Source organism: Ahaetulla prasina, chromosome 7 (genome assembly GCF_028640845.1).
Source record: "Ahaetulla prasina isolate Xishuangbanna chromosome 7, ASM2864084v1, whole genome shotgun sequence".
Taxonomy (NCBI): domain Eukaryota; kingdom Metazoa; phylum Chordata; class Lepidosauria; order Squamata; family Colubridae; genus Ahaetulla; species Ahaetulla prasina.
Genome location: NC_080545.1, coordinates 68,036,628 through 68,062,805, shown reverse-complemented (window position 1 = coordinate 68,062,805; position 26,178 = coordinate 68,036,628). Strand labels below are relative to the sequence as shown.

Below are 26,178 nucleotides of genomic sequence, written 5' to 3'. Positions count from 1 at the left end.
GGAGATGCTGATTTCCCTTCACTCAAAATGCTGCTGCTCAGACCTTGCTTTATATGCAGCGGAGTTTAATCCAAGGTGAAACAGACTGGCCTGCAGCTCAGACATCAATTTTAGAGGCACAATTTACATCTGCTGGGAACTGAGCTCCCAAATTGGAGACAGTGTTTTTCGAATTTGGTCACTTTGCTATGTGTGGACTTCAACTCCCAGAATTCCACAGTAAATTGCCAAGACTGGGAAACCCTGGCATACCATTCCAAAGGACACAAAATAATGGATTTAAGGAAAAGCTTCCTCACAATTAAGAGCAGAACAGAACAGCTTTTACTATTAGGATTTTTTTTTCTTGTGATCAACTAAAATCTACCTTCTTTAAGCTCAATTTTTCTTGGTATATCTTCAGGAACAACTTGATAAATTCTGCTGGACAGAATTGCAGCCCTTTCAGGCATTATCATGTCTCCCCAGTTTCCCCACACAAATATAAACTTCTAGGCCACTAATTATCTTGGTTGATCTCCTCTGTATATGCACCAGTTTAGGAATAGCCTCTTTGAAAGGTAGTCCTCAGAACCTAATAAAATATTATATTCTGACAAATTGAATAGAAATAATTTCTCTTAATTATATATATATTTACAATCCATATCTATTGTTGTCATGATTTGATTACAACATAATTAAATTAAACATAATTACAACTTATTATAGACATACTAGTATAATACAATTTTTAATATTTGGAAATGCTCTTCTTTAAAAAGAGATGCTCTTTTAAACTTCATTTACTGGGGGCTAATACGGAAGAACAAAGAAAAATAACACCTTGCACATTTGTTTCACTAGGAACTAAACTGTAGAGTTCAGTTAACAAATTAAATACTCCAAACTTAGATGTTGTCCAGGTTCCAAGTAACACCCCCAACAATAATTCTAAAGAAAAGAAGTATTGCTGTTATGTGTACCTATTATAAAATTGGTGTTAGAAAAGCTGCAAATAATCCAATTTAGAGTCAATATATTCTTAGAATGGACAAAGAATGAAACAGATACAACAATAAAATCAAATGTAATGGGAAAGAATTATACATATCATATTCAAAAGTAATAAAAGAAATTATATCCAGTAACATTCCCAAAACATAATCATATTCTTCCCCCTTAATGTAGTAGCACTCATTTATTTCTAATTAGCAATACATTTGCATGTAGTACCAAGCCTAGGTTCTTTAATTTTATTTAAATTGTCATTCTGTAACATGCTTCCACTGAACTCAATCAATTGCAGTTCAAAAGGAGAGATCTAGGTTAACTACGGCGTTTCCCGGATGAATCTTTTGAAAACAGGGATGAAGGTTCTGAGCTATTCTGCCGATCCTTCAAAGAAAGCAATTCTTTTTGTTTTTGTGCCTTTCTCTTTTTCATCTCTTCTTTTATAGCTTGTCTGCAGAACAAGATGATAAGAGAAAAACTGAAATTAACTTGGGCACAAAGGAGCAGAAGACAAATTATTTGAATTTTTAAGCTGAGAAGAAACCTAGGTTATGATTACAGCTAAAGATTGAAGCCATATTTTCTAATAAAGCTCTCAAGCAGACAATTCGTAAATGCCTGAAATATATGTACACATATGCACATTCATAAAGCCTTTCACAAAGAGTCCAAGTTACTTACAATCCATATACTTATGAGATATTGAATTTTTTTTCATAGAATAACATATTTCAAATATAATGGCTGACGGGGGCCGATGTGGAGGAAACTGGACTGCAGGAGTGAGGGTAGTATAAGAACTTGCGCCTGTCATTTTATTAAAAGTATTTAAGCAGTTGACTTCTTCAGCATAGGAAAAGTACAGTAATATATTTAAGTTACTGGGATTTTTTTCCAAAGAAAATCACATTAATTTCAGGAAGAGTATAACATCCACAGAACAGAAATGCAATTCTTACAAAGTACACATGGATGTTACAAAGTAAAAGCTTGAATTTTGTTGAACTGTGAAGCTCAGGGCAAATCAAGTATATAAATATGGGAGCAAACAAATACAAAAATACTTAAAGCAATATATTGGTTAGTGTAATGAATAATTCATAGTGGTCAATGAGAAATAAGAATTAACAATAAATGTAGTAAGAAACAAGAAATTCCTAGAGGGAGCCCTATTTCCCTCATGTTGATATTGTGATGCTAGAATTCATTTCAATTCTTTATTAAAGCAATGTCGGCCAATTCAAAAGAATAGGCAAGATCCTCACACAAGATGGTATGAAACAAAAATTGAAAGTATAGAGGAAGAAAATAATGTGGCTGTTACATAAGCCATATCTACATCCAGAAACAGTTTTAAAATGTGGGCATTATATGCATAAAATTGAACAGTTTCAATATACACTTTTGGGTACCTGTAAAGTTCCTGATTACATTTATTCTGTTCATCAAATTTCCTCATTTCTCTGTATTGTTGCCAATAACATTTTCTGAAGGCTTTGTGCTTCTGATGGAGGATATGAAAACGTTCCTTGATCACTTCTGCATATGTTTTGACAGAATCAGTGAATTTAAATGTAAAGGAAATTTCTACTTAGAATTTTTTTCTTAAGCAAACTACAAAAAAACCCATATTTTTCGGAGTATAAGACACTCCGTAGTTTTCAGGGAGGAAAACAAGAAAAAAAAATCTGCTCTGCTTACCAGCATCCATCAGTATTCATCAGGTTAGCGTCCTTGCAGCAAATAGCAAACAGCCTGGTCAGCTTCAGCACGTTATTGCAGCCTGATTCAGCATGAGCAGCTGATTGGCAGTTGGATACTCCCAGAATACTGCCAATCAGCTGTTCCAGGCTGTGGGAATCACCACAGCCCATTGCCGCCTCTGTGCGTAGCAATTTTGGCCTCCATGCATCGCATTTTCGGCCTCCACGCACTCCATTTTAGATTCGTTCCAGGCTGCCGGGATCACTACAGCACATCGCCGCTGATTGCCACCTCCACACATCGCATTTTTGGCCTCTGCATGCCCCGTTTTTGGCTTCTGTATGTCGTATTTTTTACTGGTTCCACCACCGCTGATCACTGCTGCCTGGAGCTGAACAGTGGGGGCTGGAGGGTGGGCGGGGCTTCAGCAACATTTGTGAAACTGTATCTTATACTCTGAAAAGTACAGTAATGGGTTTCCAAAATGACCTAGACATTTAAATGTAAATTTAACAATGCATTTCTTAAATATTATACTGGAAAAAATTATAGTAGTGAGCCAAAAAGCTCAGTCTTAAGAATTTTCCATCGATACTTCCCTTCTGAACATCATAAGGATATGGCATTGGTTTGTATATCTCCCTCCTAGAAACAAAGATGTCACATCCTGATTTTGATTCAGTACCATGTTTCTGGAAGTAATGTTGAATTAGTGGACTATGACCACTAATATTGAAGCGATGCCATATAAAGTCAGGACCATGGCAAGCTGGGTGTGACTAGAAAGTAAATAAACACAACTATTAGATCTATTATTAAAGCAACATTCAGAATGAATAATTTTTATCAGGTGAATGATTATTGCCAATGATTGGCAATATATTTTAAACTGTTCCCAATCCCCTTTAGATCTTGTTTCTGTATAGTTGTCAAGAAAATTGCCAGGCCATTTCCAGTTAGTCTCCAAGAATTTGACATGATTGAACAGAAGAAAAATTATATGCAGATATTGGAATATCTGTAAGTTAAACAATTTTCTTCTGAAATTCTCCTGTGAATTTTCTCTACATATATGAATTTTCTGATATTCAATATCCAACATATCCTAATTAACTATTATTCATCTAAATGTAGCCAATCTTTCTACATGAGTGATGCTTGTTGTCAGGCTGACTCTGAACCCATCACAATCTCAAGGAGACTGATACTTGAATATAACAATAGCACTTATATACTGCTTCATAGTGCTTTTACAGCCCTCTCTAAGCGGTTTACAGAGTCAGCATATTGCCCCCAACAATCTGGGTCCTCATTTTACCCACCTCGGAAGGATGGAAGGCTGAGTCAACCTTGACCCTGTGAGTTTTCAACTGCTGAATTGCAGCTAGCAGTCAGCTGAAGTAGCCTGCAGTGCTGCACTCTATACACTGCGCCACCTTGGCTCTTATGAACCAACCAGTGGTGGGCTGCTGCCAGTTGTAACAACCGGTTTGCCCAGCACTAAAAATATGCCCTTCTATGCATGCTTGCAGCCTTCTGCGCATGTGCACAGCTTCAAAAACACAGCGATATAGGATTGGATAGTGCCGGAGTGGGTGATTGCAACTACCAGTTCATCCAAACCAGGCCTTATCGGCAGCAGCCCAACCAACCCAAACATAATGTTGAACAACTCTCAGATTTTTAAAACATTTCTGGATCATTACTTCATTTCAGACAAATTACTTTAATTGCCTGGGAGAGAGCTTATTTATTTTGCTACAAAATAAATCAAGCAAATATATGTTGAAATAATTGAAAAGAATTAAGTTATGGCTAATTTGGACAAGAGTAAGTAATACATTCTTATTATCCAGATCCACTCATAATTACTTTATTTTAACATTTAAATTATCCATAAATAATGTCACCTCTCGAGGAAGTATAGCTATCTTTAATTTCTTTTTGGGTAAATTCTGTTGTCTGCTCCATGCAGCTTTCTCATTATCCTCTTTAAGCTGGTCACTATTGGATGTAGTATGCTTTATTTCTAAAAAGAGCACACATCTGATTAATCATTTATTTATTAGGAATTATATATTTAAATAACCATATATCAATAAATAACATATACAGTTTACTTTCCAAAGACATTATTACTCATATTCAAGTATCAAAGAAAGGTGACCTCATGGATGAACAAATAAATATTTAATTAACAGACCACAATCAGAGTTTTTCACTACATTTATTACCATATTCTGGAATGAATAGGCCCCCCAAATAATTGGAGCTCTGGAATCATCGTTTTCTCAATCAGTTTATTTGAAAATTGAATATCTGAGACTGGCCTATAATTAGAAAACTCTTCCAGAACAATGGAGTACTGATTTGTGTAGGGGTCATCGTTTATTTATGTAGATAAACAGATGTATGTCTAGGAATACCTGTACTAGATTTATATGGCTGCTCATCTCATCAAATCTAGGCAGCATAAATTACCATATTTTTCAGAGTATAAAATGCTCTGGACTATAAGACGCACCTACATTTTTTGGCAAGGAAAACAAGAAAAAGAAATCGGCCTCTGTTTCCCAGCAATTTTGCCTCTTTGAAGCAAACAGCAAATAGCCTGCTTTACTTTCATTTTTGTTTTCACCATAGCTTGATTAGCACAAGAAAAAAAAATCTGCTCCCAGCAATTTACCTCTTTGCAGCAAGCAGCAGAGGACCATGCAGCAATAGGCAATGGCAATCCCTGCAGTCTGAAACAGCTGAGAGTCGGGAGGCCATCCAAGGGACAATCAACTTGTGCTAATTAGGCTGTACTGAAGCCGAAATGGGCTGTTTCTTCTTGCTGCTTGCTGCAAGGAGGTAAATTTCTGGAAGGCAAAGGCCAAAGGGTGGGGGCCAATGGGCAAGCAGGGCTACATTCAGTGTATAAGACACACCCAAATTTTCACCACCTTTTAGGGAGCAAAAAAGTATGTCTCATACTCCGAAAAATATGGTACATGCATTTTAGATGTGCAGATCAATAAAATAAATTTTGCCTCTTTGAAGCAAACAGCAAATAGCCTGCTTTACTTTCATTTTTGTTTTCACCATAGCTTGATTAGCACAAGAAAAAAAAATCTGCTCCCAGCAATTTACCTCTTTGCAGCAAGCAGCAGAGGACCATGCAGCAATAGGCAATGGCAATCCCTGCAGCCTGAAACAGCTGAGAGTCGGGAGGCCATCCAAGGGACAATCAACTTGTGCTAATTAGGCTGTACTGAAGCTGAAATGGGCTGTTTCTTCTTGCTGCTTGCTGCAAGGAGGTAAATTTCTGGAAGGCAAAGGCCAAAGGGTGGGGGCCAATGGGCAAGCAGGGCTACATTCAGTGTATAAGACACACCCAAATTTTCACCACCTTTTAGGGAGCAAAAAAGTATGTCTCATACTCCGAAAAATATGGTACATGCATTTTAGATGTGCAGATCAATAAAAAATAAATTCCATTTTCTATTTGTATTATTAAGGTTTAGCAAGAATCCATAGAAAAATATGTAATTAACTGCATTCATATCTTATATAGTAATATACAGAATCTTTCTGCTAATACTGTTCAAAATCTTATAGCAATAGCACTTAGACTTATATAACACTTCCAGCTATTATTTTCACTCCCAAAATTATCAAAAGTAGTTTAAAGTGATCTGTGATTGTTCTGCCAAATTGAAATGCTGAAAACAAACACACTTATTGTGGTGTGCAACAACACAAATCTCCTTACCATCACCTCCCTATCAACGGAAAAGGGAAAACAAGACAAGAGCTTTGAGAAACTGGCTACTGAGGTGGAGTTACAAAACGATCAAGCTAGCTGAAGTTCCACAGCTAGGAAGGGAGAAGAAACAAAAATGCTTGTAATCAATGGGTAAACAAAGAGCATTTTTAAAACAATTGTAAAATAATTGTAGCTTCACAGAGTGTTCATCTGTAAATCAGTTCACTTATGGTACAGAAGTAAACCAGTGCAGAACTTCTGTGCTTCCATTCAATACTTAGGGGGAAATGCTGTACTTTATGATCTAGACATATGCTAGACAAGCTTTGTGATAAGTATCAGCAATGCAAGATTATTCTCTTGTGAATGCTCTGCAAACTAACTAAATGAAACATATTTGAGAAGCATGGCTAGCGTCGCAGCGAAACTGTCGCTCACCCCAATAGCTCCGGGGTAAGCGCCAAGATTCCTCCTAGAATGGGGGTCCATCGCGAACCATAGCTGCCTTGAAGGGGCAGCAAAGAATGGGGAAGCCGCCAGGGTGGGCAGGGAGGTAGCAAACTCCCTGCAGCCCTGGTCTTTTTCCCCCAACCCACCGGGGAGGAATGGCAGCTGACATCAGCTGCCCCAAAGCCGGAGACGGCCACAAGAATTGGGCAGGAGAGGAAGCACAATTTTTTGGAAGAGATATCAAAGCCGGATGAGTGATCATCAGCTCACCGGGAGGCATTGAAAGCAAATTTGCCAAAAGCAGGTTAAGAAAAAACATGAATAGCGGCTAATTGAAACAGGAAAAGAAAGTGGAAGGAAACTATTAAAAGAAAATTAGAGACATCTAAAACCTGGAATGAGAGTCTGGAACCTATCTCAAGGGTTTTAATTAATTTTGGAGAATTTTTTTAATTAAATATTTTAACTGCAACTGACTTTGGATAACTTTAAAAGCTTTTACTGACTAACTAACTTTGGACAATTTTTAAAGGGGGGAGAGGGAAAAGAAGAAAAAATTGGATTTGATTATGATTTTAAAACTTTAAAAATGGACTTTGATTGATTTCATCTTATTCTCCCCACTTGGCTCAAGTTTCACTATAAAGGATTACAAAGTAACTGCTTCTGGGACTGAAAGAAAGCTATAAATTGCAACAATTGGGGCCGTGGTAGCTCAGGCTGTAAGAAGCCTGTTATTAAAACACAGCAGCCTGCAATTACTGCAGGTTCAAGCCTGGCCCAAGGTTGATTCAGCCTTCCATCCTTTATAAGGTAGGTAAAATGAGGACCCAGATTGTTGGGGGGGCAATAAGTTGACTTTGTAAATATACAAATAGAATGAGACTATTGCCTTACACACTGTAAGCCGCCCTGGGTCTTCAGAGAAGGGCGGGATATAAATGTAAATAAATTTAAAAAAAACTCTAAACAAAGGAAATTTGGCTTCAAAATGTCTACTTTACTATTCTGCTTAACTACAGCATAAAGGAGACAAAGGATTGTGGCTCTAAAATGGAAAGAAAAAGAAAAGGGAAAAACAGATCTGATCAGGATTTTAAAAATGGATTTTAATGGATTTTGTCTTTACCCTTCATTTTTCTATAAAACTTTGAACATAAAGAATTATAAGAAATTGAAACAAACTGAAAGAAAGGATCTTGCTACTTTACTATTTTGTTGCAGTATAAAGATTGACATCTAAAGGCAGAAGAAAGAAAGCAGAAATAAATGACTTGACCTTAAAAGGGATTGTTTGTTAACCGTGGATGGCAATTGTAGTGTAAAGACTGACACCTAAAGGCAAAAGAAGAAATGCAGAAGCAATAAATTGAAATGAACTGAAACAAAAGACTTGATGATAATTGTGGACTGTAATTGTAATATAAAGGCTGATACTTAAAGAATTAGAGTATCCCCAAGGAAAGACTTTTATACTCAGATGTTTGATTTCTAAGATTGATAATATTAAATAAGATAGAAAATGAATCTAAACAATTAATAAAGTATGACACTTAAAGGTAGAAGATGATGTTTAAGAGGGGAATGAATACCTTTGTGATTTCAGGGCATTCTAAGAAATAATAAAGCACTTAGATAGTTGACCTTTAAGAATTATACTAATTGGATAGTTAAGAAAATACATTTCTCAGCACATGCAGTTTGAGCAATGTTTTTGTGATTTTAGAGCATTCCCAAGGGAAGATTTTTGTATTTAGAGAGTTGACCCCTAAGATTGACAATATTAATTTGAAATTTTAAAGATATATTATTACTTATTTTTGTAATTATATTAAATAATGATTCTATAGGCAGAGGAAGATAGCAGGAACTGAATAGTCTTGATGATCTCAGGACTATTCCCATATATTTATTTATTTATTTATTTATTTATTCATACTTTTATACCGCCCTATCTCCCTAGGGACTCAGGGCGGTGTACAGCCATATAAAAAACACATAAATATACAAAGTAAAACATTAATCTAAAAAACTTATTAAATAGGCCAAATATTTAAAATAGACATATAAATAATAAAACCCGGTTAAAATTTAGTTTTAAAATTTTAAAAATATTAATAAAACCCCAAATTAAAATTTGACACTATTATGCCAGTCCCGCTTGAATAAATAGGTGTGTTTTGAGCTCACGACGGAAGGTCCGAAGATCAGGCACTTGACGTAAGCCAGGGGGAAGTTCGTTCCAGAGCGTCGGTGCCCCCACAGAGAAGGCCCTGCTCCTGGGGGCCGCCAGCCGACACTGTTTGGCGGACGGCACCCTGAGGAGACCCTCTCTGTGAGAGCGTACGGGTCAGTGGGAGGCATAAGGTAACATATAGATGGATAGGTTGATGTGATTGCACAACCGCTCTAAGAAAGGATATTAAAAGGCTGTCTTTAGATTCATATTAAAGGTTTTAAAAGATTCATGTAAAATATAAATGATAACTATAGAATTTTTAAGGATACTTTGGGAAATAATGGAAAAATTATAGAAAATTATTTTTGACGATTTGAAATTTTAAAAGAAATATTGTTATCTATGATTTGCAATTATATTAGATAGAGATCTCCAGAGACAGAGGAAGATAGTAGAAACTGAATAGTCTTTATCTCAGGATTATTCCCATGTAGATGGACAGGTTGATATGATTGCACGACCGCTTTAAGAAAGGATGATAAAAGTCTGTCTCCAGATCTTTATTAAAGATTTTAAGAGATAATTGTATTTATGCAAAATATAAATGACAACTATAGAATTTTCAAGGATACCTTGGGGAATGAGGGAAAGACTACAGTAAATTATTTTGATTTTAAATTTTTAAAAGAAATATTGTTACTTATGATTTGCAATGATATTAGACAGTGATTTCTAGAGGCAGAGGAAGATAGCAGGAACTGAACAATCTTTATTTTAGGACTATTCCCATGTAGATGGATAGGTTGATGTGATTGCATGACCGCTTTAAGAAAGGATATTAATGACTGCCTTTAGATCTATACTGAAAGTTTTAAAAAGAGAATTGTATTCATGTGAAGAGAATCTTATTTTGTTGTTATTTTTTAGGATAGGGAGACTTTTACTTTTTCCTTTTCTTTTATTTACTTTTGTTCCATTTTATGTTGATTTTTATTGGAAAGGGATTTTTGAATTATACAAGTGATGGAAGACCTTTTAATTAAGGTGAGAACGAAGGCAGGAGAGATTTTTACTTTAAGTTTCCTTTTTATATCGTATTTGGAATGGGACTTTTGAAACAATTAAATGATGGGTGACCTTTTGATTAAGGTGAGAATTAAGATAGGAGAGACTTTTTTCTATATTAAATGGGATTTTGAAATATATAAGTGATGGGTGACCTTTTAATTAAAGGTGAGATTTAAGTTAGGAGAGAATTAGATCTTGTTTTTATTTTATTTTTGGGGTTATAGGTCTTTGAGTAATATTAGAGGGGCAATAAAAGGAACAAAAATGTGGTAATTAGATTTGATTAAACATTTTCCAGGATAAAGGGATGGAATAGGCTTTAAAAGAAAAGGGCAATCACAAAATTTGAAAAGGGGAAAATGTTGGATAAATGATATAATGAGAGGATGAAATTTGAAATATGTTTGAGTATGTACCCGACCGATATCTTTTTCAACAAAGATTTGTCTGTTTTTGTTTTTGTTTTTTTTAAAAACAAACTTATATAATAAAAAAGAAACATATTTGTATCTTTCTGTTTTAGGAATATGGTTGCATGATATATGAAAATAAGACACCTTTTTATAATTGGAGAGATGATGGTGATGATGATGATGATATTCACTCAATTGGAGAGAGCATTCTACATTATTATTGCTTACTTCGTCTGAAAACAAAGTCACACATACATAATTAAAGATGGTATTAGAGAAAATTCTGCAGATGTTACCTTCACTTTCCAATGTGGTAACTTTTTTGGAAAGCTGCTTTTGATCTTTTTTCCCACATACAGTTTTTTTGCCTTTTTTAATAGGTATCCTAAATGTTTTCCTTGATGGAATCTATTTCAATATCAGAAAAAGAAAGAGGAAAAAAAATATATCAGTTCATATTAGAATATCAGACTTTAGGAAAGAGAACTGGAAGTGCATTACAATCTGATTATGGGTTGGCGCAATTTTCAAAGAAAAATAGAGTTTAAATATATTTGGCAGTCTAAGATCCTCTGCTCTTTGAAAAGAAGCAAAATAATTGTACATGATTGCTTGCTACAAACATAATGGCAGTGGTGAGATTCAAATAATTTAACAACTGGTCTCTGCCCTAGTGATCAGCTGCGTAGGTGTGGCTGGGTGGCAGGGGTGAAATGCTACCGGTTCACTCCGGTTTGGGCAAACCGGTAGTGATAAAAAACTACTAGTTTGTGTGAACCGGTAGTTAAAAAAGCTCATGGTTCAGTTGAACTGGTATTTCTGACAATCAGCTGTGCCACACGGTTTATATTTGCTAGAAAGCAGGAAATCCTGCTTTCTAGTGAAGCTAAATCGCACAGCACAGCTGTTCCCCCCCCGCCCCGCTGTTCTACTTACCTAGTGAAGTCTTCTTTTTCCACACAAAGCACACATTTGGTGTGCATTGTGCATGCATGCGCAGCATGTGCTGCACATGTGTGCACACAACACGTGCATAGTGCATATGCGTGGGCAGTGAACCAGTGGTGATCCGTGAAGGATTTCACCACTGCTGGGTGGTCATGTGACTAGGTGGATATGACCAACTTGATTGGTCTCACCCTTAGCAATTTCTCCTTAGTCCAACTCACAATAAATAACACAATAAAATAGCACTGTTCCAATATATAGAATAGAATAGAATGGAATGGAATGGAATGGAATGGAATGGAATGGAATGGAATGGAATGGAATGGAAGTTGGAAGTTGGAAGTTGGAAGTTGGAAGTTGGAATAGCACAGTTGGAAGGGACCTTGGAGGTCTTCTAGTCCAAACCCCTGCTTAGGCAAGAAATCCTACACCACTTCAGATAAATGGTTATCAGTGGTGGGTTTCTACTGGTTCACCCAGGTTTGGGCAAACTGGTAGTGGTGGCGGTGGGAGGCTCCACCCACTCACCCGGACATCATTACGGATACTCTGCACATGCACAGAAGGTTCTGCTTATGTGCAGAAGGACTGCGTGCAAGTGAAGCAAGCGCGCACACATTCCTGATTCCGAACCAATAGCGAAGGCAAGTGGAATCTACTACTGATGGTTATCCAATCTCTTCTTTAAAACATTCAGTGTTGGAGCATTTACAACTTCTGGAGGCAAGTTATTCCACTAATTAATTGTTCTAACTTTCGTTTTCTTACAAAAATGAGGGAGTCAATCTATTTTCCAAAGCACCAAAAGGCATTACAAGAAACAATCGATGGCAACTATCCAAATAGAGAAGCAACCTAGGACTAAGAAGAAATTTCCTAAGGATGAGACCAATTAACCAATGTAATAGCTTGCCTTCAGAAGTTGTGGGTGCTCCTTTTTTTTTTTTTTTTTTGTTTGTTTACATTTATACCCCGCCCTTCTCCGAAGACTCAGGGCGGCTTACAATGTATAGGGCAATAGTCTCATTCTATTTGTATATATTTACAAAGTCAACTTATTGCCCCCCCAACAATCTGGGTCCTCATTTTACCTACCTTATAAAGGATGGAAGGCTGAGTCAACCTTGGGCCGGGCTCGAACCTGCAGTAATTGCAGGCTTTGTGTTCTTAATAACAGGCCTTACCAGGCAGAGCTAAACCGGCCCTTCACACACAGTTACCAGGCAGAGCTAAACCGGTCCTTCACACACAGTTACAAGATAAATTGAAATCTTTACAGTCTAATACTGTAAGATAACTCTTAAATACTGAAAATATAGTATCAAAATACATAAACATAGAAACAGCATTGCAACCCTATTCCAAATTAAGAAAATCAATTCTACTAATTGGAACATGTATTTAAAAAGACATAAGAACTTTGACAAGAAACTCCTGCTCTGTATTAACATTTTTGAAGTTCCTTCCCTGGCCTAATCCTGTCAATTTTCTATTGTTTATTCAAGACTGTGTTGGCTGTATTCCTGAAGTTTTATTATCACAACTAAATAGCCTGTTAAATGGTTCTTGGCTGTCTGCCTGGAGCTATTAATTGAAGGGAGAGAGAAGGGGGGAAAAAACTCTCTTGCACTTTAAGCCTGAGTTGTAAAGGGGCTGGAATTTTTGTGCTGAGGAAATGGCTATGTGGTTATTTCTTCTTTTTCTTCCCCCTTCCTTTGGTTAATTACAAATGAGCAGGAAGGTCTGATGTGTGTGTGAGCTACTGGAATCGTTAGGGAGCCAGGCAGGCAGGCTTGACTATTCAGCCGGTTCACAGAACTCCACAAATAGTACTCCCGAACCGGTGCAAACCGGCTGAATTCCACCACTGCTTAATAGGCTAATAGTCATTAAATTCAGCTTTTGTATTTGGTAAATTCTTTTCTTCTTCACATCCCAAATGAAATAAAAATGGCTTTATCTCCAACTCCAATTCATATTTTACCTTCTGCAAATGAGTCTTTCCTATAGAACTGTATTGCTTGTAGCTCTCAAACGATATACCAGTGCCTACAGAAATGAACAAAATATGAAATTTAATCAGTAAAGGCTGGTACATTCTCTCTGCCTTGAATCCAGTCCATGCTGTCTACAACTTTGTATTGCAACCTATTTTCAAGAGAGGCAGTTACACCCACACCCACACATATACACACACCCTGTATACATATAACCTATAGGTTGCTCTTCATCTCTAAGGCATATTATGATCAGGATTGTTTTAACTTGTCATTTATCCACATGTGGAAAATTTAGGTATTATACAGGTATATAATCCTGAAAAAAATTAAACCAAGTGTCTAGGCTTATATTACAGTTAATATGATAGAGTGGGTTAAAAAGTAGTATGAGGACTTGCAATAGCTATTTACATCTAGATGCTCATCTTCTACAAAATCTGATTGTGTATCATTTTCAGATTGATCTATTTACTATAGTTGACTTTGTTTTAAGATGTATATACCATTAATGTTTTTACTAAAACTTTAATGTTGAAAATGCAGAAGAAAATATGGTAGGTTTAATTTGTAATGCTTTAGGTCATTGATCTAGCCAGCCTTGCATCTGGCAAGAAGAGTCAATATTTCTCATGTTCTCTATTGAAATACTATTAATTGGAATATCTAAAATTGCGGTCTTCTGCAAGCAAATCATATATTTAGCACTAATTATACTAATAATGACAATTATACAAACTTGTTTTCATTTTGACTCCTTAGCATGGTTGAACTATAATAGAAGGGGGAACTGGCATATTGTTTAAATTTTACTGATGTCATGTAACACTTTATAATAATTCATAATGAGAAACTACTTCATTTAAATAAAGGACCATTTTCCTTTACATAAAAAAGAAAACATAAATGTTATCAGGATTTTACCAGTCCCTATTTTTTTCTTTCTTGACATCAGATCTTCTCTCCTTGATCGTTCTGGTTCCAGTTGGGAGTAATCCCATTTACAGAAACTTCTTGGTTCATGCAGTGTACCTAACAAGGTTGTGCCAAAAAGGATTCATAGTGAAAATCATAATCTAGTGAGATTGTATGCTGAAACAAAAGGAGTGAGAGGAAGAAATTGATGGAGGAGGAAGACCTAAATGAATACAAATGAATACAACATAACGTGTTTTAAAATAGCATGTTGTATCTGATTATTAAAGATCATCTAAAGAGATTGATATTTATTGTTCCCAAGCAGTCTCTATTCAGGCAGCCAAGAGGGAAAGTTTCAGCATTACATTTTTTGTTCCAGATTATGAACCACATGGGTTCATAACTGGAAAAATGCATTTGGTGCATGTACCTTGCAACTTGGGCCATCCAAATATGTTGAGATTTCAACTCATGATTTCTGAGCAGCCAAGACATCAAAACTGAACTTTAGCTCATCTGGAAGGTAGTAGATTATGGAAGGCTAGCGTGTAATATATATTGGTAGACAATGACACCCATCCTAATTAAAGGTACACTAGCTGTCTAGGGCAGCAGAATTCCAAGTATTCAAGCAATTAGAAAAATTTTGGAGAACCTTTTTCAGATTTTTTGCCTGACTTACTGCAGGATAATTGTTAAAGGGTTATATCACAAGAAGTTAATAAAACACTACAATATAGTTGTGGAGTATGCTGTCTTCTCTCTAAACAGCATTCTTCCAAATGCCATATTACATGCTGTGTTTAAATGTTTTTTTTTTCATAGTTACATAGTTGACATAAAAATTCTGTGTTTAAGAAATACAAGGACAAGTTCTCTTGGCATATAACTACTTGAAACAACAAAGAATCTTAAAACCTTTTAAAGAATTATTATTATGGCACACTTCGGTCTCTAGCTCATAAAAACCTATGCCAGAATCAACATTTTTGATGCAATAGTTTAAAAAACTATTTTTTGGAAGGTGCAAGTAATAGATTCATCCTTTGGTTCCTACCTATCTAGGATGAGTAAAGTAAACTGAGGGGCAGTGATACTTCATGTTTTGAAATACCACATGATTAAAAAATATGAATTCTTGGTCAAAACCTATAAAATCCATTCCTTGAGTAAGGATATGATGGCATCTTACCTCCCAGCCACTCAAAGAATACATCACAGAGCTGGGCCTTGAATTCAGAGGTATTAAACCAGGACCTCGGAAAACAGGAGCAGAAGCAGATGTACACAGCTTGACTCAGCAGTGACGGAAAAAACTAAAAATTCAAACAAAGCAGAAGTTGGAGAAAATCTCAAATAAATTTATGACAATTGTATTTGAGAATTTAATTTTCTCAGCCAATTAATTCTCAACCTGTGTTATAAGAATATCAAACCTCCTTAAAACCTTTTCAAAAGTCCCTCAATTAGAAGTGTAATGTTTGGCAGAAAATTGTCATCTTCTCTCCTAACCTTCTGTAAGAAAGAAACTGGCAGAGCCTGAGGGAAGCATCAAATGTGGAATTAATCTAGAATCCCTATGTTAGCCCAAGGGTGAGGTCCAACCCCCCTTCCTTGAATACCGTTGAATCTTATCTAGTTTTGCTCAGGTACAAACTAAGATGATTTCTGTGCATAGGCTTGAGCAATGATTTCTTTCAGTAGAAATCACTGCATACTTATTCAAATGATGTTGCATCTAGTTTAGTTCTCAAAACCATAGCTTGCCACAAGGGTAAGGACAGAAAATGTCTGTATATACAGTTGGATGATTAAATGACAGTAAAAAAAATGTAGATAACTACATAGACACTGAGTTGGTATTAATGAAAACTAAAGAGAACTTTCACATTCAGCTGAACTTCCATATTCCTTGAAAACCAGATCCTAGAAATAATTCATTATATCAAATTAACATAGTTGTTGCATACTTTTACTTATGTATAATTTTTTCTCTCATGATGACATAACATAACATAACATCAGAGTTGGAAGGGACCTTGGAGGCCTTCTAGTCCAACCCCCTGCCCAGGCAGGAAACCCTACACCATCTCAGTCAGATGGTTATCCAACATTTTCTTAAAAATTTCAGTGTTGGAGCATTCACAACTTCTGAAGGCAAGTCGTTCCACCTATTAATTGTTCTAACTGTCAGGAAATTTCTCCTTAGTTCTAAGTTGCTTCTTTCTTTGATCAGTTTCCACCCATTGCTTCTTGTTCTACCCTCAGGTGCTTTGGAGAACAGCCCGACTCCCTCTTCTTTGTGGCAGCCCCTGAGATATTGGAACACAGCTATCATTTCTCCCCTAGTCCTTCTTTTTGTTAAACTAGACATACCCAGTTCCTGCAACCGTTCTTCATATGTTTTATCCTCCAGTCCCCTAATCATCTTTGTTGCTCTTCTCTGCACTCTTTCTAGAGTCTCAACATCTTTTTTACATCGTGGCGACCAAAACTGGATGCAATATTCCAAGTGTGGCCTTACCAAGGCATTATAAAGTGGTACTAACACTTCACGTGATCTTGATTCTATCCCTGTTTATGCAGCCCAGAACTGTGTTGGCTTTTTTGGCAGCTGCTGCACACTGCTGGCTCATATCTAAATGGGTATCCACTAGGACTCCAAGATCCCTCTCACAGGTACTACTATTGAGCAAGGTACCACATATACGGTACTGGTGCATTTTGTTTTTGGCCTAAATGTAGAACCTTACTTTTTCACTGTTGAATTTCATTTTGTTAGATAGCCCAATGTTCAAGTCTGTCAAGATCTTTCTGTAACTTGAGCCTATCTTCTGGAGTGTTGGCTATTCCTGCCAGCTTGGTGTCATCTGCAAATTTGATGAGTTCCCCATCTATCCCCTCGTCCAAGTCATTGATGAAGATGTTGAAGAGTACTGGGCCTAAAACAGAGCCTTGGGGTACTCCACTGCATACTTCCCTCCATGTGGATGTAGTTCCGTTGAGGACTACACGTTGAGTGCGGTTGGTCAGCCAGTTACGAATCCATCTGGTGGTGGTGCTGTCTAACCCACATTTTTCTACTTTATCTAGTAGTAGGTTATGGTCTACTTTATCAAATGCTTTACTGAAGTCCAAGTAAATTATATCGACAGCATTCCTCTGGTCTACTAATTTTGTCATTTTTTCAAAGAATGCGATAAGATTAAGATGAGTTATTGTTTATGTTGATGATTGTATATACTGTTGTGACAAATGAAATAATTACTGTTAACAGAGGAAAATTGCTGCCAGAAATACTGACCACTTATGAAAAAAGAATCCCTAGATTAAGTTCATCTTTATTTTTATCTAATTTTCCTAGGAGGGGGAAGCATTAGTGCTAACTGGAAATCAAGAAGAGATGGCACACATTTTACACAATAAGCCGTAAGTTGATAATTGAAAAAGAAACCACAGTTTAATATTCAGTAATGTCCCAGTTTTAACCCATACATTTAAAATTTCTTCCTGTATTTCTAAAACTTACATCATAACACTCTTAAAATTTGATTTTAAAAAATAACACTAATATTGCTTATAGTTCCATATTTCTTAAAATCTTTACTCACCTTGAGGATGCATTCCTGGTTGGAAGTCCTATGGTTGCCCAATAGAATGAGGGCATAATTTCCTGCAATGCGTTCAAACAAATGCCCCTGAATTTCTCGATTTGGCTATTGGGAGAATTATAAATTGTAGGGTTATTGAAGGCATATTTATTTAACCACAGTGCCATGGCAATGGAATATTAGGAAGGAAAACTAGTTACAAGATGCTTAAGGTAAAAGCGTACTGCCATTAGATGAAATGGGACTGCCTCTGAAAAGTACAGATAGTCTTTGATTTACGACAATTCAAAGTTACAATAGCACTAAAAAAAGTGACTTATGACCATTTTTCACACTTACGAACGTTGCAGCATCCCCATGTCCATGTGATCAAAATTGAGACTCTTGGCACCTGACTCATATTTATGAAGCTTGCAGTGCCCTGTGGTCATACGATCACTTTTGCAACTTTCTGACAAAGTCACTGGGGAGGGAGGGAGGGAGGAAGGGAGGGAGGAAGGAAGGAAGGAAGGAAGGAAGGAAGGAAGGAAGGAGGGATCATATACTGTATTGATTTTCCAAAAATGTGATAGACAGACAGACTTTATCTGATTCTCTCCTCTTGCATTATCCTGGTAGTAATCTTGTAAATTTGATGCCCTTGAATTGCAATATTTAATATTTTTGAGATATATAAACAAATATGACTTTTTCTCTCCCCTCTACAAAATGGTTAACATAATGCATTAGCGAATACAATAAATACATAGTTCACTGGCTTTAACAATATCATTATTAATATTAACTAACATTATATGTTACAGAATCACAGAGTTGGAACGGACACTTAGGTCAGTAAGCTTCAGGTAATCCTCAATTTACGACTGCAGTTGAGCCCAAAATTTCTTACCAAAATTGCTAAGCAGGATGGTTAAGTAAGTTATGCTCCATTTTATGACCTTTCTTGCCACAGTTGTTAAGTTAGTAACATGATTTTTAATTGAATATGGCTTTCCCATTGACTTTGTTTGTCAGGACGTTGCAAAAGGTAATCACATGATTTTGGACACTCTACTGCCAATTGCCAAGTGTCTGAATTTTGATCATATGACCATGGGGATGCTGCAACAGTCAAAAGTGTGAAAAATGGTCACAGGTCATTTTTTCAGTGCCACTGTAACTTTGAACAACCTTTAACGAATGGTTTTAAGTTGAGGACTATGTGTGCTGCTATTAATGCAAAAACCCAAATTAAAGCAATAGTTATAAGACTTTTAAAAAAACTGTCATAGCTTTTCTTTGCCAATATTTCAAAATTTTGAACAGGTTATTATAATTTTATAATTATATAGAACATATTAAAGATATAGATGGTGCTAAATTTGGAATATCATTATTTTAAAACAAGTGGAACAATATAAAAATGGTGAACCAAAAAGGAAAAACTGGAGAAACGGAATTTAACAATCTAATCAATCACCACCCCTTATCCTTACATGATACAAGTGCAGGAATTGCCACCAGAAACTATCCAGCAAAACAGCTCGGGAGCATGGAGCATCAAAAAACTTATGCAGCATTTTCACAGCCCACTTCGTCTGTAAAGAAACAAAAGAGTAACAGCATAGTCTAGATCTGTTTTCTCTCATGTTATGATCCCTCCAGAAGTGTGGAACTTCAATTCCCCGACTTCACTCTATGCATGGACAAAGCCTGGCAATAATGGCACTAGCTATCTTGTACCTCTTGAGAAGGTAAGCTGGGAACTAATAGTCAAATATTCTCAGAACTAACTGGAAAGAATATTTTACGGTATATTTACTCCATTATTGTGTTTTACCTTAGACCTTGGGGTGCTGGTGAAATCCTGCCGGTTCTGTCTGGCTCACGCAAACCGGTAGCGGCAGCACATGGTTTGGTGAACCAGTAGTGACAGCAGAGCGAGGCTCCACCCACCTGCCCGGACCCGTTTTTGACCCTCTGCGCATGTGCCAAAGGCTTTGCGCATGCGCAGAGGGTCAAAAATTGGAGTTGACGATGGAGCACACACTTCCGAACTAGTACGGAAGGTAAGTAGATTTCACCCCTGCCAGAACTATATTAAGCAGTCATAGCAAGGGATTTAAGTCAGGGGTGAAATCCAGCAGAGTCTAACAGGTTCTGGAGAACCGGTAACGGAAATTTTGAGTAGTTCGGAGAACCGGCAAATACCACCTCTGGCTGGCTCAGAGTGGGGTGGGAATGGAGATTTTGAAATATCCTTCCCCCAGGAGAGGAGGGAATGGAGATTTTGCAGTATCCTACTCCTGGAGTGGGGTGGGAATGGAGATTTTGCAATATCCTTCCCCTGCCACACCCACCAAGCCACACCCACAGAACCGGTAGGGAAAAATTTTGGATTTCACCACTAGTTTAAGTTATCTTGAATTTCAGCTCTCCAAATTGTGAGCTAATCTAAATAAGTAAGGCTAGTTAAAACCTGAAAAGAATAATTAAGATTATGCTCTCAACTGAATCCATTCAAGCTATAAAACTGGTTTCATCTCAATCTGTAAATCACAAAAGATTTACTGATTGACCTGAAATTCGCAGGTCTGGATCAGTGACAAACATTTCACTAAGAACATTTTTAATCATGATAAGACATAAAGGAAGATGAAATCTGGAGGAGCACAGACAATCTTTATCCTGTGTAACTGAGCAATGACAAGTCTTTTGTCCATATCAAGTGGCTATGTCCAAATACTCTGTTTAATTAGAGAAATAACTAGATCTACTGTATACTCACTTGAAGCTGAGCAAAGAAAAAAATAAAAACCCTGTGTAATCACCACCACTGGGCATTATGGCTACTTATAAATATCAGGTGCTAATAGACATTAAAACAATATGATTAATCTATCCCTACTATTTTTACCCAGAAGATAAGAGTATTTCCACATAAACCTGAAGGTCTGAACTACCTTCCCAACTACAGTTTTACTCTGAGCACGAATCACTTTCTCCAAAATTTCATTCAGCTCTATTCCATTGGGCAATGGTGTGAGTTCCTCTTCATGATATCCTGGGTAATGATACAACTCTACAAGTTTATTCTTTTCTGTGATCATCTAAGGATGAAAGGAAGAAATAATACATGAGAAACATAGGAGGCCCACAATTTAATACGTTCTACTCAAGCAATCTGGTCAGGAAAAAAATGGATTTCCTCCTGCCTAATAAAACGGGTGTGGTTGGCTATCTTTCAATTAAGTTTCAATATTGCTCAGAATACAATATATTAAGTTCAATGTGTTAGTAAATAAGTCAGACTAGGGACTCACTACAACAAGCAAATTAAGCCCCAGTTATTCTTGTAGTGATGCCCTAAGGTTTATTAAACATGATTCAGATCTTGGAACTGATTAAAGGAGACATTGTACTGTAAGAGGCTAAGTAATATGACAGTTACCATATAGAGCAATAAACCAGAACATATTACTTGCTTCCTGATTTTTATAGAATTTATAGATTAAATCTGCTTGCAGAGTGTGACTTTGGTCCAAACTACATTATTTATTGGCTCTTTTAAGCATTTCTTTTCCTAAAAAAGTACTATTAGGAGATTTGAATTTGATGCAGGATGGACAACACATATGACTATTAAAGGGACAGTATTTTATTTTTTCCCCTCAAATACAAGTGGTGCATGATGACAACAAGAAATTCTAGCTCCTTAAAATTCTACATTATTTCCATAACAATGATTACTATTATAATTATGAATACTGTATTTTATTGGATTATTAATTTAATTATAATTATTAGGAAAATAGTATTTTATTTTTGTACAGACTATATTATAGTCTAATGTCAAATCATGAGATACATAAATAAGGCTTGATCTTCCTTTAGCAGGAAAGACCAGCATTAGTTTACCAAACGAAGTTGTATAAAATCATTCCAGGTCCCACTATGGTGAAATTGAAACAAAGGTTGGATCCTGGTAGATAAAAGAAAGTAAGCTGTCATTTATACCAACTAGGGCTTACTTTTCTGGGTTTAGCAGCAAGTGCAACTAGGAGAAAGGTTTTCTCAGGGGAGGTAAGGATTATCTTCCACACACAGTAATTCTAACAGAATTCATACCCACATGGTCTAATAATTACCATATCTACCAGGTGTTTCGTTTCATGCCTGGTTTGGTCTTCAACCACAACCCTTATTTACAGTATGGGGTTGATATAGATACTGGTTTGTTTTATAGATTACATTAAGACACTGAATGTAGAAACTTTTTGAATGTAATATGGAACAGTGTTATGACTTAATTAGAAATCATTAACAACCGCTAATGTTCTATATAATGTATAAATATTTATACATTAGGGGTTGAGAAAACAAATGGAAAGGAAGAGGAGAATCTATTAACTATGCCTTTTTCTTTTTTGAAATCTATATATAGTGTTTCCTTTGTTCTGTCTCATTTCTTTTCCTCCTTTTATATTTCAACAATATAATTAACAATAATTTAAAAAAAATATTTTCAAATGTTCAAAACTATTGTCTAAATCAAGAGTAGTGAACCATTTAACATCTAGAGGTGAGGCCAAATCTTCAGTGGCAGTAATATAAAATGAATATAAATATGTCTGTATACTACTAAAACTCTCTTGTCTGTAACTTTTAACTATGTTGAAACGGTGTAACATAGAACAAAATCTTTTCAACCAAGGTACCTCATATGGACTAACTTATAAAGTCCCTTTAAAATCTGGGACCCATGATTTCCATAGAACTGAAATTTGGCAGATCTTATAAAATTATCATAAAACGTTTTATTACATAATACAAAACATTATAAACATTTTGTGGTCAGTTCCTGATATTTGAATACATTATACAATTCAGTATGACCTACTTTCAAGGCAGATGCATCTCTGGGTATCTCCCTGAATTTTAAGCACTTTTCACGTGCATTAGAAACTCTGCTGAAAAACTCAGTGCTAAAGGTTTGAGGAATCTGGTAAGGAAATATCTCTGAAATGATGATCTAAGGGTCCATTGGTTATTTAATGTTGCATATACATGGAGAAGGGTTTTGGTTTTTTTCTTTACTTTCAGAGTTTCTTGTTTTTTATAACTACTTTCATTTTATTTTAGAGGATTTCCACTATGCGTATGAAGGTATTTTGCCTAAATATGGTGGGAAATTATACTGTAGAGTTGCAGTAAGCAGTACAAATTTTGGGCCATAGATTGCTCACTCTACTAAATGTTAAATACTATTAGGACACATTTATAATATTTTTGAGACATGCACATTATAGATTTTTGGACAGACGCTCCCAGAATTCCAAGTAAGCATAATAAAATATTTTGCAATATCAGCATAATTGATGCAATAGGTTACAAATTGTAGCTTAATAGTCACTAAATATAAAAATCCTATCCTCATGATTTCTTCATAGAATACATCTCACAATAAAATTTGTATTTCCTAACCATTAAGAATAATATAGCTTCTAAATACTATATACTGATAGGAAAGAGTGACTTTTGATTTGCCACTCAGTATCATACCTTTTTCTGAGCTATTTTTTTCTGATTTCTTAAAGTACCTGCATCCGAACCAAGCCTTCCATACTTCTGTGTCACAGCCTGATCCTTCTCTGCAATGTAAGAAAAATAACACTCCTATTGAGCACCTGAGTAGCAGCTCACTTAATATGCAAATCAGTGGTGGGTATGGCGTGGCTTGGTGGGAGTGCCAGGGGAAGGATACTATAAAATCTCCATTCCCTTCCACTCCAGGGGAATGTTACTGCAAAATCCCCATTTCTTCCTGATCAGCTGGGACTTGGGAGGCAGAGAATAGATGGGGCAGGGCCAGTCAGAGGGGGCATTTACCGGTTCTCCAAACTACTCAAAATTTCCACTACTGGTTCTCCAGAACTGGTCAGAACCTGCTGAATACCACTTCTGATGCAAATGTAATTGGTATGTAATTATCCTGGCACAGAAATTGTAGACTCGTTCCATATCAATTGGTTTTTTTTTTGTCATGCATTTAAAGCTAAAAGAAGCTTATTTATACACAAAATAAAGCTATTGTAATTTGATATTAGCCCTGATTCATAATCTTCTGACAAGCCAAAATTAGGACCATTGCTATGTCTCCATCCCCAATCATACTCATGCTGCAGGAGTGAACTTATAAAATCTTGAAGATGTATGTTGAGCAGATAGAACAGGGTAAAAATACACATCTAATAACAGTTTCCTCAAATATTCTGGATTCTTAACTATGGTTACTAGAAGAGCAGTTTGGTAAGACATGTGATTTAACCAACAATGACTAAAAGGGATATTTTTAAATATGATGTAATGAAACCTTATGTTGGAAGCAATTAAAGGTAAAGGTAAAGGTTCTCCTTGCACATACATGCTAGTTGTTGCCAACTCTAGGGGGCGGTGCTCATCTCCGTTTCAAAGCCGAAGAGCCAGCGCTGTCCAAAGACGTCTCCGTGGTCATGTGGCTGGCATGACTCAATGCCAAAGGCGCACGGAACGCTGTTACCTTCCCACCAAAGGTGGTCCGTATTTTTTCTACTTGCATTTTTACGTGCTTTCGAAACTGCTAGGTTGGCAGAAGCTGGGACAAGTAACGGGAGCTCACCCCATTACACGGCAGCACTAGGGATTCGAACCGCCAAGCTGCCGACTTTTCAATCAACATACTCAACGTCCTAGCCCCTGAGCCACTGCGTCCCTTGAAAGCAATTAGACCACTGATTTAACATTGTCATTATGCTTACCTTTCATCTTGCTTATACGTCTTCCTTTTCTAGGACCCTTCAACCCTGCATATTTCCTGTGTATCATATCCTCAATCACCTTCAGTGATAACAATGAAGAAAAAGATAAACTGACACAATTTTCTTTAAACGTTCTGAAATGTATCTTATTTCTGGAGAACTGTAAAATAAAATATTCTCTATTCTGTAATTCCCATTTATCTGAATAGTTAAAATACTACATCTCCTCCATCAAAAGTAATGGAATTTTAAAGTGCTTGCCTTTCCTAGAATCATGTTCTTTATTTTCAGTTGCTCTATAAATTTTCATTTAGTGAAAGAAATCCAAATATTTATATTGCTAACAATGTTCAACCTGATAAATAATTCCTTCATGTGGAACAAGAACGATTTAACAATGGTGTGAAGAATAGCAATACAACTAATAATCACCAATACTCCAACAACTGATAACTATTTTTGTGTTTTTGTGCTATATACATTTGTACATAAGAAATTTCAAGCTGAAAAGCTTTCATTATTTAAACTGTTCATGTAGCTGCATCAGTGTTGTATGTTCTTTTTATTTTCTTCACCTACTCAGCTATATAAGTGTATTTATATTTAGAAAGAAAAAATTGCATTGATTTTCAGCTTGTCTTCAGAAAGGCTAAGCAAAGTATTTGACAATTCCTAAATTGCTTAAAATTAGATCAGAAACACATTCTGGAATTCTGCATGTTAAAAATGCTGCAATATATCTTTACTTACCACATCACTACTGTCATATCTTCTCAGTCCCAATTCTAACTCAGATATTTTTTTGTTCACATTTTGTATATTGCCAATGACATATACTAACAATTTTGTTAAGGGTTTTTTCAAAAGTCTATAAAAAGAGACAGTATACAAATGTTGCGGTTATTTCTGTTTCTTTTTCCTTTAGTTTAATATTGTTTTTAAAATAATGATATGCATTGTTTTCTTTGGGGAGCCAGGTTAGTGTAGTGGTTAAGGCACCAGGCTAGACATCAATATTTTATCACAATTAAAACAGAATCTAGTTCATTTGGTGGCAATTATTTGTATTTTTCATAAGAAACACTTCAGAGATCCAATTCAAGCCTCTTTTAAAAGAAATTGAGTGTGGACTTGGCCCAATAACAATTTGCATCACAAAAACATCTTTCTGCTAAATGGAAATATACATATGTATATAGAGAAATGTTTTCATGCAAACCATGTTGTTTGTAATTAATGAAAAAAAGGATACAGCGTGGAGGGTCATCTAAATCGCAACTCAAGGTTTTGCTTCTCTCTTCTTGGGTTGGGGATGGCAAAATCAAGAACCCATTTCGTGGGCTTAAAAATGCTTTAGTATGTATTAAATCCAT

At 36.1% G+C, this 26,178-nt stretch overlaps 1 protein-coding gene across 1 annotated transcript; it reads right to left on the bottom strand.

Moving 5' to 3' along the window:
* Positions 1–762: 762 nt before the first annotated feature.
* FAM227A (family with sequence similarity 227 member A) lies at positions 763–26,178 on the bottom strand. Its single transcript, XM_058190957.1, has 15 exons — positions 26,058–26,178; positions 25,556–25,641; positions 24,806–24,884; positions 23,571–23,659; positions 20,972–21,118; positions 19,505–19,606; positions 18,030–18,134; positions 15,611–15,734; positions 14,425–14,532; positions 13,488–13,552; positions 10,852–10,963; positions 4,608–4,726; positions 3,320–3,476; positions 2,406–2,556; positions 763–1,444 (listed from the first exon to the last, which is right to left on the bottom strand). The coding sequence occupies exons 1-15, from the start codon at positions 26,176–26,178 to the stop codon at positions 1,309–1,311; spliced, it is 1,701 nt and encodes a 566-aa protein (XP_058046940.1). The 3' UTR covers positions 763–1,308.